At 37.9% G+C, this 16,532-nt stretch overlaps 1 protein-coding gene across 1 annotated transcript in view; it reads right to left on the bottom strand.

Moving 5' to 3' along the window:
* LOC143669186 (cytidine monophosphate-N-acetylneuraminic acid hydroxylase) overlaps positions 1 to 15,661 on the bottom strand; it is an 84,856-nt gene extending 69,195 nt beyond the window's left edge. Inside the window, exons 1-2 of the mRNA XM_077143799.1 lie at positions 15,513 to 15,661; positions 6,301 to 6,349 (exon numbers count right to left, since the gene is read on the bottom strand). Of these exons, the coding sequence (XP_076999914.1) occupies positions 6,301 to 6,311 (11 nt within the window). The 5' untranslated portion in view covers positions 6,312 to 6,349; positions 15,513 to 15,661. The remainder of the gene's footprint in view (positions 1 to 6,300; positions 6,350 to 15,512) is intronic.
* Positions 15,662 to 16,532: the final 871 nt, after the last annotated feature.

The following is a 16,532-nucleotide window of genomic DNA, read 5'->3' on the forward strand; positions in this document are numbered from 1 at the left end:
AATAAAGTTATGAAGTATGTAACAACATGGATGGACCCAAGGACATTATGCTGAGTGAGATTAGCCAGAAACAAAAGGGCAAATACTGTATGATCTCACTGATATAAACTGACATTAGCGAATAAACTTGGAGAATTTCATTTGTAACAAAGAGCATCAGGAGACAGAAATAGGGTAAGATATTGGGTAATTGGAGCTGAAGGGATACGGACTGTGCAACAGAACTGATTGTAAAAACTCAGAAATGGATAGTGTACTACTATATAACTGTAATAGAATTATCGTAGAATGCTGAATGAAGCTGAATGTAAGAATGATAGAGGGAGGAGGGCTGGGGGCACAAATGAAATCAGAAAGAAAGATGGATGATAAAGATTGAGATGGTATAATCTAGGAATGCCTAGAGTGTATAATGAGATTGACTAAATGTACAAATTTAAAAATGTTTTTGCCTGAGGAAGAACAAAGGAATGTCATTACTGCAGGGTGTTGAAAATAGATGGTAATTAATATTTTAAAATTTCAACTAAGGTGTGAGACTAAAGCAAAAAGATGTTTATTTGGTACAAAATTTATATTTTGGCTAGTGCAGTTCCTAATATAACTTGTGTGGTCAGCTTAATTGAACACTATAAGTACATGGAACCTTGAATAGGGCATAAGATTTTGTAAGTTTGTTCAGAGTGATGCCCCAATAAATCCCAGAGTGATTTGAACAGTGAGTAAAAAAGTATATGCAAAGTCCCCTTGGAGAAAGGGGGAAAATTCAACTTCCCCAAGTCGAGAATTCTTGATATTCTCACAAACAGTGGGGACAACCAAAGCAATAGGCTGAGTTCCCAATCTTGGGGTTTGTTCGTATGAAACTTAACCCCACAAAGGATAGGTCAAAGCCTACTTAAAATTAGGCCTAAGAGGCAACAAAAGAGACCCTCTTTTGTTGCTCAGATATGGCCTCTCTCTCCAGCCAACACAAGAAGCAAACTCACCGCTCTCCTCCTGTCTATGTGGGACATGACTCCCAGGGGTGTGGACCTTCCTGGCAACATGGGACAGAAATCCTAGAATGAGCTGAGACTCAGCATCAAGGGATTGAGAAAACCTTCTCAACCAAAAGGGGGGAAAAGTAAAATGAGACAAAATAAAGTGTCAATGGCTAAGAGATTCCAAACAGAGTCAAGAGGTTATCCTGGAGGTTAGTGTTATGCATTAAATAGATACCACCTTGTTAGTCAAGGTGTAAAGGAGAGGCTGGCGGGAAGAGACTGAAAATGTAGAGCTGTGTTCCAGTAGCCATGTTTCTTGAAGATGATTGTATAATGATATAGCTTTCATAAAGTGACTATGTGATTGTGAAAACCTTGTGTCTGATGTTCCTTTTATCTACCTTATTGACAGATGAGTAAAACATATGGAATAAAAATAAATAATAGGGGGAACAAATGTTAAAGTAAATTTAGAAGATGGAAATGCTAGTGATCAATGAAAGGGAGGGCTAAGGGGTATGGTATGTATGAATTTTTATCTGTTATCTTTTTATTTCTTTTTCTGAATTGATGCAAATGTTCTAAGAAATGATCATGATGATGAATATGCAACTCTGTGATGATATTGTGAATTACTGACTATATATGTAGAATGGAATGATATGTTAAGAATGTTTTTGTTTGTTGTTATATTTTTTAAAAAATTAATTAAAAAGAAAAAATAAAAATAAATGCAAAGTTAAAAAAAATCCACTACAGGGTTTCAGCAGAAAATTTGAGAAGACAGAAGACAGAATAAGTCAACATGAAGATAAGGCATTTGAAATTACCTGGTCTGAGAATATCACCATCGACCTTTTTTTTTCTTTTTTGTGAAAAATAACATATATACAAAAAAGCAATGAATTTCAACGCACATCACAACAATTAGTTGTAGAATAGATTTCAGAGTTTGGTACGGGTTACAATTCCACAATTTTAGGTTTTGACTTCTAGCCACCCTAAGATACTGGAGACTAAAAGAAATATCAATGTAATGATTCAGTAGTCATACTTATTTATTAAACCCTATCTTCTCTATATAACTCCACCATTACGTTGACCTTTCTCCCACTGTTTAGGGATATTTGGGCTATGTCCATTCTAACTTTTTCATGTTAGAAGGGGCTATCAATAATATGGGATAGGGGGATGGAACTAGTTGATGTTCTGGAAATGCTGGCCCCTCTGCATTTCAGGACTTCTCTGGTCAGGGACCCATCTGGAGGTTGTAGGTTTCTGGAAAGTTACCCTAGTGCATGGATCCTTTATGGAATCTTATATAATGCCCTAGGTCTTCTTTAGGATTGGCTGGAATGGTTTTGGTTGCAATTTGGCAAACTATGATAGGTAACAATATCTAACTGGAGCTTGCATATGAGTGACCTCCAGTGTAGCCTCATGACTCTTTGAATTCTCAGCCGCTGGTATCTTATTTGTTACACTTCTTTTTCCCCTTTGGATCAGGATGACATTGTTGATCCCACAGTGCCAGGACTAGGCTCATCTCCCACACCACCAGGGAGACTTTCACCCCTGGATGTCACGTCCCATGTAAGGGGGAGGACAGTGGTTTCTCTTGCAGAATTGGGCATAGAGAAAGAGAGGCCACTTCTGAGCAAAAAAGAGGTCCTCTGGACATAACTTTTAGGCATACTTATAGCTAGGCTAAACTTCTATTCTACATATATAAACTTCACAAGAGCATGTCTCAAAATCAAGGGCTTGGCCTATTGATTTGGGTGACCCTACATCAATACAGTTGATAAAGTCTAATAGTTACATATTTTTTCTTCCATCCCTAAAGGGATTTTGCCAATTCTTTTTGATTATCTGCTTAATATACTCTGGGATGTATACAGACATTACATTAAGCTATACCGGATAAAACCTCTCATTCTTATTCTGGGCTCCCTGTTTTTGGATTATTTAGATGATCTATCCAGACAGGTTGAGTTAGATTATGTGCTACAGAAAATTTAGGTTCTGGACAAAATAAACCTTTCTTCCTAGTCTCAAAGAATAGATGAAGTTCTAAAATACAGACAATCTCTTCCTTACCCCTGTATTCTGAGTTATCTTAATCTTGACTTGATCAGCTTCATTCTTATCTCTAAATAATAGGTTATACATATACAAAGCAGCATCTCAAAATTCAGTAAAAGCAATTACCACTTCAGACTAAATGTGGCTGTTATAAGGGCTTACAATCTAAGACCCTGTTTTCTTATGAGTATTTTCTAAATGAGGCCATACAATATTCGCTTTTTTGTTTCTGGCTTATTTTGCCTCACCGAATGTTCCACAGGTTCATTCACAACCTCGCATTCCTCACAACTTCTTTCTTTTTAGTAGCAGCACAATATTCGATTATATGTATACACCATTGTTCGCCAATCTACTTCTCAGTCAGCGCATCTTTCAGCCACCTCCATCCATTGGGCATCATGTATAATGTTCAAAGTCAACAGTCCATCAACACTCTCAATTTTAGATAGTTTCATTGTGTCCAAGAGAAAGATAACCAATAAACACACCTTCACCAAATAGAAAATCCAAACCTCCAAATCTTGTCCCTCCCCCCATTATTTACTCCTGGTGTGGCTGTAGTGCTGTTGACGTTTTCCTGTTACACATAGCCCCATAGTATGCAATAGCAGTTTTCCCCCTATTCCCTGAACTTATACACTCTTTGTACAAGATTCATACCTTTGCAGTAGTTCAGTAGATCACGGAACTTTGGAAGTCCAATGTTTAACTGCTAAAATTGTGGCCATGACTTCATCAGTATGCCCCAAACTGGTGGATAATGCATGGTACAGGGAGTATTTATGTATTTTGAAATGTTAAAATAGTTAGTAAAAGTATATGAAAGGATTACTACTATATCAGAAATATTTTCTTTCAATTTAGTCTATTCTTAATATGTACTAAAGGACTTTACCACTGATATAGAGAGCCTTTTATAAATAGAAACTACAGATTTTGCTAGATGGCTTTGTAGATAGATTTTTATTTTTATCTAAAAGCCTTTATCATTTATACCAATTGTAACATCTGATACTATGTAGAAACTAAAAATTTAGAGGGAGGGGATGATGGTCTCAAGATCTTCCTCAAGCATTTTGTTCTTAGAAGAGAAACTGATAGACACCTGGTTGATCTATCTAAATCTGTTATTTGTTATATGTAATTTGCTCAGTGCCATTCATTTAGAACGTCATTGCTTTCTTCCAGTTTCTTTTTGTTTTTAAATGCTCCTCTTTTGTTAAACATAGGTCTATACTTTTGTTGTTTGTAGATCTTTTGAGCAAAACTACATAATATTTAGTTGATTTAGCTGTAACAGTAGAATGATTAGTAATGTCAAAACTAAAATTTATACAGAAATTAACCTAAGGAATGTAGGATGGGTTTGTCAAAATATTAAGTAATTTTTTTTAATGAAGGAAAAATTAAGACATCCCCAAGTAAACAAAAGCTGAAGGAATTTCTCACTAATAGACCTCCCCTGCAAGAAATGTTAAAGGGAATTCTTAGGGCTAACATGAAAGGACTATAGACTGATGGAGGTAGGAGGAAATCTTCTACACAAAACAAGATCCAGGGCTGCACTTCTTTTTTTTTACATGGGCAAGCACTGGGAATCAAACCCGGGTCCTCGGGCATGGCAGGCAAGCACTCTTACCTGCTGAGCCACCGTGGCCCACCCAGGGCTGTACTTCTTAAGGCTATCTCATAACCATGCCTCTCTGTAGCCTCCTCGCTGACCCTAGTCTAAGCCATCATCATCATCTCCCTTCTGACAGGTCTCCCCACATTAACTCTCTATATACGCTACTGTTCTTTCCACTGTAGCCATACTAGCCCTTTTAAAATGGAAATTTCAAGATGACACTGTCCTGTTGACCCTCTCCCACTTCTCAAAAGATGCATCAATAATTGTCCCCCTTCTTCTTAGGACAAAGAGCAGTTATTCCTGATACAACCCAGGAGGTGAATACAGGGACCCCAAATTACTTCCTCCAGCTCATTTTGAACTATGCTTTTCCTCCTAACTCCTGGCCTTCTTTCATTTCCTCAAAATACCATCCTTCCTCCTCCATGGGACCACACACCCAGAGTATTATTCCTTGACCCCCTTCTTCACAAACTGAACTCTCTTCGTCCTTTAGATCTCAGTTCAAACATCATCTCCTTGGGAATTTTCCCTGACTCCCCAGATAAGATCAACTCCCACTATTACACACTTTCATAGCCCCATGTACCTTCCCTTCACATGATTTGTCAACCTTGTAATTTCATTTTTAATTGTGAGACTAATTAATATCTGTGTGTACTGCTATTGCAAACAGAGCCTAGCACACACTAGACATTCCATAAATATTTGTTGGAAGAATAAATGAAGGTTGCAATTAATGGCCCACAACAGTGTTTCTTCCATAATCTTTTGTATGAACCTGAGATTTAAACATGCCACCATGCCTAGAAGAGCTTTAGAATAGCTTCATGTTTATTTGAAAACTGGCACTTGCAAAATGTTACATTTTACACTTTAAAAATTAAATATACTACAGACGAGACCCTCAATTTATGACTAGGTCTTGTCTAACAGCTTATTTGTATTATAGTTGGCATTTTACCATGGAAACAAATTGCAAACGGTGACTAAGTTCTGACCCGGCTCACACAATCTTGTTTAGCTGATGAAGTTGTCAACATTTAATTTATAGGAGCTTTAAGACTGACTAAACTTTTGAGCCATGAATTCAAAGTGCCCTTAGTCCAAAACCTGAGGCCCTCCTGGCCCTTTCAGCCCTGAGCCTTTAATGTCTCTCTTGGTCATAAAGCTTTCTGAGCCCTGAGCAAAGTAGTAAATACTGTAAGTACTGTCAGAGAATAGTTCAGGGGCACAAAAAATAGGGAAGTATGTTGACAGCTAAAGAAGAAAATAGTTAGGGAAGGCTTCAGAAAAAAAGGCGTCTTTGAGGGTGGGAGAAGAAGTCAGGTGGAAAGGGGCTAAGAGAGAAGGCACAGGCAGGTGGACTATCAAACACAAGCTCTATAAATAACTGGTTAGTTGCAAATCGGATGCTCCTAAGATAGTAACTACTGTATATTCAAAATTTGTTTTTAAAACCTTGAACTTTCCCCCAACCCCCACCAAAACCACTCAGTTCTTGTGTTATGTCACCAGAAGTGAGAAGCACCCAAAATACTAGCATTACAAAAAATAGCAATCCTATATTCAGTAGAAAAAAAATTTAAACAGTACCTTTGTTCCATTCCAGATCTGAAGGGGACAAGCAGTACAAGAGCAGCTCCTTTGAGAAAATGAAAACAAAGTGAAGTCGAAATCTGTTTTGAAATGATATTATCAGAACTTCTAGAATGGCTAAAGCCTGGGAATTTCAATTTGCTTATTAACAAATTCGATTTTGACTCTTCGTAGCTAAAGGTTCAAAACCCGTTCAAAGCAGATATGTCAGTCTTTTAGCATCAGGAATACTCAGTGGCTGATTGAATTTCAATTGTCTTCACATATCCGCCAACTTTTTTATTACCCTCCTAGCTCCATTCATGAGAGCCTAGAAAAAAGGATGGTGAACTGTAGATAAACCAATTCCCTGCCCAAACCTAGAATATGAAGTGTGTGTGTGTGTGTTGCAGACACATGAATGTCATGAAAAAGGATAAAGCATTAAGGAGGAATGAATATGTCACTCCATAATTACACTCTCCTGGAAGTGAGTCAGCTTGTCACAAATACACACTTTGGTTTTTTTTTAATGCAATAACAATAATTGCTTTACTGTAAAAGTAGAAGGATCACTGTAGAATATTTCATTACTATGTACAGTTTAATTCTGGCTATGGTTTTTCCTGATTCACACACTCATTCCTTTGTATTTGTATCTTCCCAGCCCCTAGAGCTCAGAATGGTGTCAATTCAGTGTCCATGTCTGGATTTCTGAGAACTCTGTAAGCTCCATTTATGGGTTTATTTTTTTCCTGTTTGACAAATATCCTGTCGTTTGGCTACTAACTTCATCTCAGCTCTAGGAAGCAAGTTTGCCATGGTTCTTTAAACAAATAGAATAGAGTAAAGTTTGCCACAGTTCTTTGACATTATATCTGTCCATTTATTTTTTAAAACTCAATCTTTAAGTGAGTCCTTTCTCCTTTATTAAAATCATTTACGTCATTTCTCACTAATTACTCTGGCTCCTGAGTTCCTGGAGAATTCTTCACTTTACAACTTCCACTTAAAAAAAAAAAGACAATGCAAACTTTTCTAAATATTTTGTCATTTTAGTCTTATCTCTCCAATTAAAGTGTGAGCTTCAGGAAGCGCAGGAACTGGGCCTTAGGACTTGAATTTCCCACAATGCTTGGAATGGTGTATAGGAAAAAAATTTAATGGAAAATCCCCCATAAATTAGCAAGAGGGCAGTTTTAACCATAGCTGTCCTAGGAAGAGAAATAGTTGCTAGTAGGGTAAAGGAATGAAGGATTTCTACATAAGGCATTTCTTCTAAGTAGCACCTTGCCCTGAAGGAATTTTTTTCTCCCCCAAATCAAGAAAGTCTCTCAAATAATTCCTTCCTTCCCTAGTTCTATTGACATCATAGAATATTTTTTAAATTGAGATATAACTTACATATTATAACTTACCCTATTAGTACCCTAATCTTAAGCGAACAACTTTATGATTTTTTATATATGCATGCTCCCATGTGGCCACCACATATATCAAGATAAAGAATATTTCTAGTACTCTAGCAGACTCCCTTATTTCCTGATTCAGTCAATACCCACTCAAATGGCAATCACTCTTCTGTCTTCCATCACCATAGGTTAGTTATGCTTACTCTTGAGTTTTACATAAAAGGAATCAAACAGTTACATACTCTTTCGTATCTGGCCTCTTTCTCCCAATAATACTACAATTGGATTGATCTATATTGTTATGAGTAGCAGTTTAAAATTAATACCAAGCTTAGCAAGGAGAGTAAAAGTATTTTTTTCCCCAGAAGGGCTTAGAAAAGGAAGAAAGGAGAATGTAAATAAAATTAGTATCAGTATATCAAGATCTAAAAATTGTCATTTTAACAGTAGGAATCTGAATTCTCTGAAGGAAAGGACAGGTTGGGCAACCCCTTTTAGACTGTTTAAGTATCAACAAAGAAATACGGAGTACTTTAAAATTCAAGAAAAAGGAATTTGGGTATAAGATTAAATATGATGACGCAGAAAGGGAAGAAGGTCAAAGAGAGAGGCAGGGGAGGGACTTTGCACAGAAAAATGATCAGGGAGGAATCCCTGGCAATGAGGTGGCTGAAGGACTTTTAAGAACAGGTCTGTGCTCTTGTGAGGGCAAGTATGTTGTCCTTTTTACCTTCCTGTCTTAGTTTCCTAGAGCTGCTGCAACGAAGTATCACAATCCAAGTGACTTAGAACAACAAAAATATATTCGCTCACAGTTCTGGATACAGAAGTCTGAAATAAACATATTGCTGAGGCCAGCTTTACTTTTCTACCTGTAAAGAAGAATCCCTCCTTGCCGCTTCTTTTCTCTGGGATTTGCTGGCAATCCATGTGTTCTCTGGCTTAGTTGTCTCATAGCATTCTCTCCTCTGCCTGTGTCCAATTCTTCTCTTCTTATAAGGACACAGTCATACTGGATTAGCAACCGCCCTTCTCCACTTGGACCTCATCTTAACTAATAACATCTCTAAAGACCCTGTTATGAACTGAATCATGCCTTCCACAAACACGTTTCAGCCCTAACCCTCAGTCCTGTGGATGTGAACACCTTTGTAAATGGAATCTTTAAAGATCCTATTCTTTAGAGTAAGGCCAGACTGAATGATGGTGAGCCTTAATCCAAAATGACTGTAGTCTTTACAAGCAGAGAAAGTTCGGGCACAGTATAAGTAGGAGGCAGATGGCCATGTGATAGAAGTAGAGACTAAGTTATGGATTGATTGCCAGCAAGCCACCACCAGAACTACAGACTTCAGTGAAAGCACAATCCTGACAACACCTTGATTTTGGTCTCCTGACCTCCAAAACTGTAAGCCAACCAGTCTGTGGTACTCTGTTACAGCAGCCCTGTATAAAGAGACCCTATTTCCAAATAAGAAGTCCATATACACAGGAATTAAACATATCTTTTCTGGGGACATTTTTCAACCCTTAACACCACCTCATACCTTCAGCAAATTGCGCACCGCACAGGGATGGCTAGTGTGAACAGTGTTTGAGGGAACTCAGGAGAAAGGAGTAAGTCCCATGTCTGGGCCACGAAGGTGTGAGATCAAAGGGTCATTGTTCAAAGAAAATTCAACCTAGACAGGACCATAAGTATAAAACCCCCAGGAGTTAAAAAAAAAAAAAAGATTTCTTTTTCTGTTGTCTTTTTATTTCTTTTTCTAAATCGATGCAAATGTTCTAAGAAATGATGAATATGCAACTATGTGATGATATTAAGAATTACTGATTATATATGTAGAATGGAATGATATCTTATTGTTTTGTTTGTTGTTAATTTTTTTAATTAATAAAAAAAGTATCCAATTATGAAAAAAAAATGAAGAAAGGCATTCAATTTCCCATCAGGTATGGAACTAGGAGTTAGACTTTTATTAACTTCAGTTTAAGAGGACAGGGTGACCTTCAGGAAGGTATTGTATAGATCAAACAAGAGCTATGAAGAAGGGGCAATGGAAGAACAAGAAAGTTTTACCAATTAAAACTATGAGTGCTAAAGGAAACCCAAAAAGCAGTAGAAGCCCTAAGTAATGGAATAATATGCAAAAAAACAAATTTTGAGTCTGTGAAATAAGAGACCAATTTAAGGAATCTCTTAGAAAGTGGAGGGGGAAGAAAAGAGAAAGAGATGGAAATTATGAAAGAAAAATAATAACAGGAAGAATAATATATAATAACTAATTTCTGTATAACAGGAATTCCAGAAGGAGTAAAGAGAGCATATGAAGAAGGAATGATCAAGGAAGTAATAAAAGAAAATATCTCCACTGAAGGAAAACTTGCCTTTTATTCTTTATCTGATTGGACATCTCAACTGCGTTTGACAGCTGAAAGCTGTTATAGGTTAACTTGTGTCCCCAAAAGAGATATGTTGAAGTTCTAGTCCCCAAATCTTCAGAATGTAACTGTATTTGGAAATAAGATCATTGCAGATGGATTATTAAGATGTAATCATACTGAAATAGAGGGGACTGTTAATCTAATATGACTGGTGTGCTATAAGTAGGGGTGGAGAGACACAGAGACACAAAAGGAGAACAGCATGTGAAGATTCAGGCAGCGAGATTGCTGCAGCTACAAGTTTAGGAGCACCTGGGATGGCTGGCAAACCACAGAAGCTAAGAAGAGGCAAGGCAGGGTTCTCCCCAGCAGGTTACAAAGGGAACATGGTCCTACCAACACCTTGATTTCAGACTTCTGGTCTCCAGAACTGTGAGACAATGCATTTCTGTTGCTTTAAACCACCAAGCTGTGTAAGTACGAGGCATGGTAATTTGCCATGGCAGTCCTAGGAAAATAATACAGTGATGTTCACCTTTTTTTTTTTTTTTTTTAATTTTTTTATTAATCAAAAAAAAGAAAAGAAATTAACACAACATTTAGAAATCATTCCATTCTACAAATGCACTCAGTAATTCTTAGTATCATCACATAGATGTATGATCATCATTTCTTAGTACATTTGCATCGATCTAGGAAAAGAACTAGCAAAACAGCAGAAAAAGATATAGAATGTTAATATAGAGAAGAGAATTAAAATAATAATACTAATAATATATATATATATAAAGGAAAAAGAAAAAAACAAAAACAAAAGATACAAACACACAAACAAACAAACAAAAAACCATATTTCAGGTGCAGCTTCATTCAGTGTTCCAACCTAGTTACATTACACCTAGGTATTATTGTGCTGTCCATTTTTGAGTTTTTGTATCTAGTCCTGTTGCACAGTCTGTATCCCTTCAGCTCCAATTGCCCATTATCTTACCCTGTTTCTAACTCCTGCTGGTCTCTGTTACCAATGATATATTCCAAGCTGATTCTCGAATGTCGGTTCACATCAGTGGGACCTTACAGTATTTGTCCTTTAGTTTTGGGCTAGACTCACTCAACATAATGTTCTCTAGGTCCATCCATGTTATTACATGCTTCATAAGTTTAGTCTGTCTTAAAGCTGCATAATATTCCATCATAGGTATACGCCACAGTTTGTTTAGCCACTCGTGTGTTGATGAACATTTTGGCTGTTTCCATCTCTTTGCAATTGTAGATAATGCTGCTATAAACACTGGTGTGCAAATGTCTGTCTGTGTCTTTGCCCTTAAGTCCCTTGAGTAGATACCTAGCAGTGGTATTGCTGGGTCGTAATCCATTCTGCCATTCTATGTCTTTTGATTGGGAAATTCAGTCCATTAACTTTTAGTATTATTACTGTTTGGATAATATTTTCCTCTACCATTTTGGCTTTTGTATTATATATATCATATCTGATTTTCCTTCTTTCTACACTTTACTCCATACCTCTCTCTTCTGTCTTTTCGTATCTGACTCTAGTGCTCCCTTTAGTATTTCTTGCAGAGCTGGTCTCTTGGTCACAAATTCTCTCAGTGACTTTTTGTCTATAAATGTTTTAATTTCTCCTTCATTTTTGAAGGACAATTTTGCTGGATATAGGAGTCTTGGTTGGCAGTTTTTCTCTTTTAGTAATTTAAATATATCATCCCACTGTCTTCTAGCTTCCATGGTTTCTGCTGAGAAATCTACACATAGTCTTATTGGGTTTCCCTTGTATGTGACAGATTGTTTTTCTCTTGCTGCTTTCAAGATCCTCTCTTTCTCTTTGACCTCTGACATTCTAACTAGTAAGTGTCTTGGAGAACGCCTGTTTGGGTCTATTCTCTTTGGGGTGCGCTGCACTTCTTGGATCTGCAAATTTAGGTCTTTCATAAGAGTTGGGAAATTTTCAGTGATAATTTCTTCCATTAGTTTTTCTCCTCCTTTTCCCTTCTCTTCTCCTTCTGGGACACCCACAACACGTATATTTGTGCGCTTCATATTGTCATTCAGTTCCCTGATCCCCTGCTCAAGTTTTTCCATTCTTTTCCCTATAGTTTCTGTTTCTTTTTGGGATTCAGATGTTCCATCCTCCAGTTCACTAATTGTAGCTTCTGTCTCTTTAGATCTACCATTGTAGGTATCCATTGTTTTTTCCATTTTTTCTTCTTTGTCCTTCACTCCCATAAGTTCTGTGATTTGTTTTTTCAGATTTTCTATTTCTTCTTTTTGTTCAGCCCATGTCTTCTTCATGTCCTCCCTCAATTTATTGATTTGGTTTTTGAAGAATTTTTCCATTTCTGTTCGTATATTCAGCATTAGTTGTCTCAGCTCCTGTATCTCATTTGAACTATTGGTTTGTTCCTTTGACTGGGCCATATCTTCAATTTTCCAGGCGTCATCCATTATTTTCTGCTGGTGTCTGGGCATTTGATCAGATTTCCCTGGGTGTGGGACCCAGCTGGTTGAAAGCTTTTTCTGTGAAATCTCTGGGCTCTGTTTTTCTTTTCCTGCCCAGTAGGTGGCGCTCGTGGCGCTCGTCTGTCTGCACGGCAGTCGGCCCGGGAAACCGCGCGTGGAGGTGGGGGTCGCTGGCCGCCGCGGCTTGGGAGAGTGCCGGTCCCAATTGCCCAGCTGGCCCGAAACGCCAAGCGTGACGGGAGGGCCCCGCTATCCAACGTTCCCAGTCAGACCCGGGAGCCACGTGCGTGGAGGGGACCCCAGTCTCCAGCAGCCCTGGCCGGGAAAACGCGCGCCCCTCGGGTATCTCACCGCAGCAGATTCTCCCTGCCCATTCAGCTGTTCCAGAATGGGGTACGCTGTCTTTTTGGTCTCTGTCGTGACTCCGGGAGCTGTTTCGTATTGTTTCTGTTTCTTTAGTTGCTTTTCTGGAGGAGGAACTAAGACCCGCGCGTCTTACTAAGCCACCATCTTCTCCGGAACGATGTTCACCTTTTTGAAACTCTCTCTTCCTTAGGCCTCCAAGGAACCAGTCTTGACTTTTCATCTTCCCTCATTGCCAATATATTACAAAATATCAAACTTCATCCACTTCAAATGAATGCAGTGTCCTGGTCCAAATATACATCTTCACTCATCTGACCTCACCAATAGCATCGAAACTGCCCTTTTTGCATCAACTCTTGCCAATTCCGCTTCCATCCCACTTGCAACATTACAGCCAAAACCATTTCTTTAAAATGTCAGAACCAATCATATATCTTCTCTGCTTTGAACACTCAAGGATTTCCCACTTCCCTGAGGACAAAGTCCAAAATCCTTAACATGGCCTATAATCTGCACCCTAATCTGACCATTGCCTCCCTCTCCAGCCTCATCTTTTACCACTCGCCCAAGCCCTCTCTCCATTCTGGCCAATGTAACCTTACATTGTTTGCTAATGTTCCATGGCTTTCCTCATTGCAGCTGTTCCCTTTGCTTGAAATGTTCTCCCTGCCCGTCTTTGTCTGATTAACATGTACTCTCTACTAGATTTCAACTCAAGTACCACTTCATCTAATCTTCCCTGATCTCCAAGAATTTCGTTAAACCCCAATGTAAGATCCTAGCATATAGAACTCTGCATTTCTTCTTCTTTACACCCAGCACACCTGCTTTACTTATTCGATGTCTGTCTTCATCTCTAGACTTTAAGCTAAATAAGACCAGGGGCTCTGCTTGTCTTGTTCACTGCTGTATCCTCAATTTTTAGTGTGGTGCATATTTTAGAATGAATGAATGAACTGGTTGCTATAGGAACACCTAAGAAGTACACTTAAGGGCAGGCCACAATGGCTCAGCAGGCAGAGTTCTTGCCTGCCATGCCAGAGGACCTGTGTTGGATTCCCAGTGCCTGCCCATGTTTAAAAAAAAAAAAAAGAAGTACACTTAAACCAGACTGTCACAGGGAAATGAAGGTCACTGTAATTTCTAGAGGAAATTTAGTAAAAACCAGAGTAAGTGCTTATGCAAAAAGCCAAATGGTTGAAAAGGGCAGATTATTTACAGAGAACAGCTAAGGAGAGCAGAATGGGTTTTAAGACAACTGTTGCTAATTTCAGTTTTTATAATACAAAATATAGCCTGGTCTAGGGTGTGACAATATCCAATCTCTGGCCAGCAGTGCAGTTCATACACTGAGGAAACATTTGTTATATTAGTTAAACTCATATTGCATAATTTTAGTTAAATAATAATGTGTGCAAGATAGACACAAACAATAGTTTCTGGAAAGGAAGCGTTTGAAGTTAGCTATTTCTATAAATCAATAACACCTGCTTTATACAAATAGTAATCTGACTTAGAAAAGAAAGCAATACACAAAAAATTTTAAATCATAAATTTTTAGGCTGAAGGAGACCTTACATACCCAGTCCAATGCTTCCATGCCACCCCTATTTCGTATAGTATTAGAAGCTAAGATCCCCAAAGGTTTACACATATTCCTAACATTAATGTCCAATTGGTGGTACCTTTGATAATAAAAATCAGATCTCTGTGTCAATGAATATAACTCTTTTGTGATTCTTGACTCCATAAACTCCAATGAGCCTTACCAGCTTATGGCCTGAAAAAGATCTTCCGGAATCCCTCACTCTCCACCAATCTCTGATTCTGATCGACCAGATAGCATGTCCCATATTAAAAGAAGGCCTTAGATATTACTAACCATAATAAACCTCCCTCATCCCACCCTCATAGAAAAGTCTATGGAATTAATAATAGCATTAACTGTGGAAAGCTGAGCAACTCATTAAATGATATTCTATTCCATGGCATTGGTTAACATCACCCCCTCCGTGCTTTGTGAGCTCTGGGCAAATCAGACTCCTTGCTGTCATAGAATATTAGGGAAACTTCTTGTTTTTAAAATATTTAGGGACTCTTTGGTTCCAGCCAAGATGAATAGCCTCATTCTTCCCTCTCACAAGTAAAAAGAATAAAACAAAAAATCATGTTCAAATAACCCACCAGAAGGCATGCATGAAAAGAGAAAGAGAGGAAACAAACAATAAACAAAATAAAATTGCAGATTTAAATCTTAACATATAAATAATTATCTTTGATGCAAATGGTCAAAATACACCAATTAAAAGAAAAATTGGCGGAGGTGATAAAAAAATATGATCCAACTATATGTGATCTATAAAAAATTCATTTCAAATACAACACAGGCAGGCTGAAAGTAAAAGGATGAAAAAGGCATACCAGGCATATATTAATCAAAAAAGAGCAGGACTGATATATGAGTATCAATGCAATCAGCAATCATGAATTGTGAACTACACTTAAAAAATTTACATATGGTTAGATGAAATAAATATTTAGAGTCAAATGTATTCATCTTACTATTTTCCAAACAATAAAGTACTGTACCTTCTTCAATTTTCTTCTTAATGAAACACTGGTCACTTCTTCCTGTTGTCCACAAAGAGCTCAACTTGCCTGAATGGGACTGGACGCACCCATCACATTGTCTTTCTCCATTGCGACACCACCTCTTGAGATGTCGAAAGCAGCCGTGTCGACCTCAACTAGTAACACACACCCTCTCCTGATGGCTGATAGCCAGTCTGGGATTGAATCCATGCAGGTGTGCATTAGGGAATGGAGCTCAGCTATGACTCAAGGAAAGTCAACACACAGATCTGTCCTGTTGTCTTTGGGTTGTGGGGAGTTGGGGGAGGGGGTAAAGATTTTGTTTAAGCAGACAAAAAAACAGAGTTTGTGACAGATTCTCTCTCTCTCTCTCTTATTTAAATGCAATTTCTTTTAGATATAGTCACATACCACATAAGCATCCAAAGTGTACAATCAGTGGTTCACAGTAATATAAAGTTGTGCATCCTTCACCACAATTTCTGAACATGTTCATTACTAAAATATATATATACACATATGAATAAAGATGAAAATGAAAAGAACACTCAAAACATCTCCCTTATCCCCCCTATTATTTATTTATTTATTTGTCCTTATTTTAGTACTCTTCTGTCCATGTACTGGATAAAGGGAGTGTCAGCCAGAAGATTTTCACAATCACACAGTCACACTGTAAAAACTTAATAGTTATTCAATTGTCTTGAATAATCAAGCCTACTGGAATACAGTTCAGCAGTTTCAGGTGTTTCTGCCTAGCAATTCTAATCCACTAAAAACTAAAAAGGAATGTCTATATAATGCATACGAATAACTGCTAAAATGACCTCTCGAGTCTGAAATCTCTCAGCCACTGAAATTTTATTTTGTCTCATTTCTCTCTTCCTCCTTCTGGTCAAGAAAACCTTCTCAACCCCACGATGTCAGGTCCAGGCCCATCCCCAGGAGTCATGTCCTATGTTGCCAGGGAAATTTACCCCCCTGAAAGTCATGTCCAATGTAGGGAATAGGGCAGTA

Source organism: Tamandua tetradactyla, chromosome 25, assembly GCF_023851605.1.
Source record: "Tamandua tetradactyla isolate mTamTet1 chromosome 25, mTamTet1.pri, whole genome shotgun sequence".
NCBI classification, from domain to species: domain Eukaryota; kingdom Metazoa; phylum Chordata; class Mammalia; order Pilosa; family Myrmecophagidae; genus Tamandua; species Tamandua tetradactyla.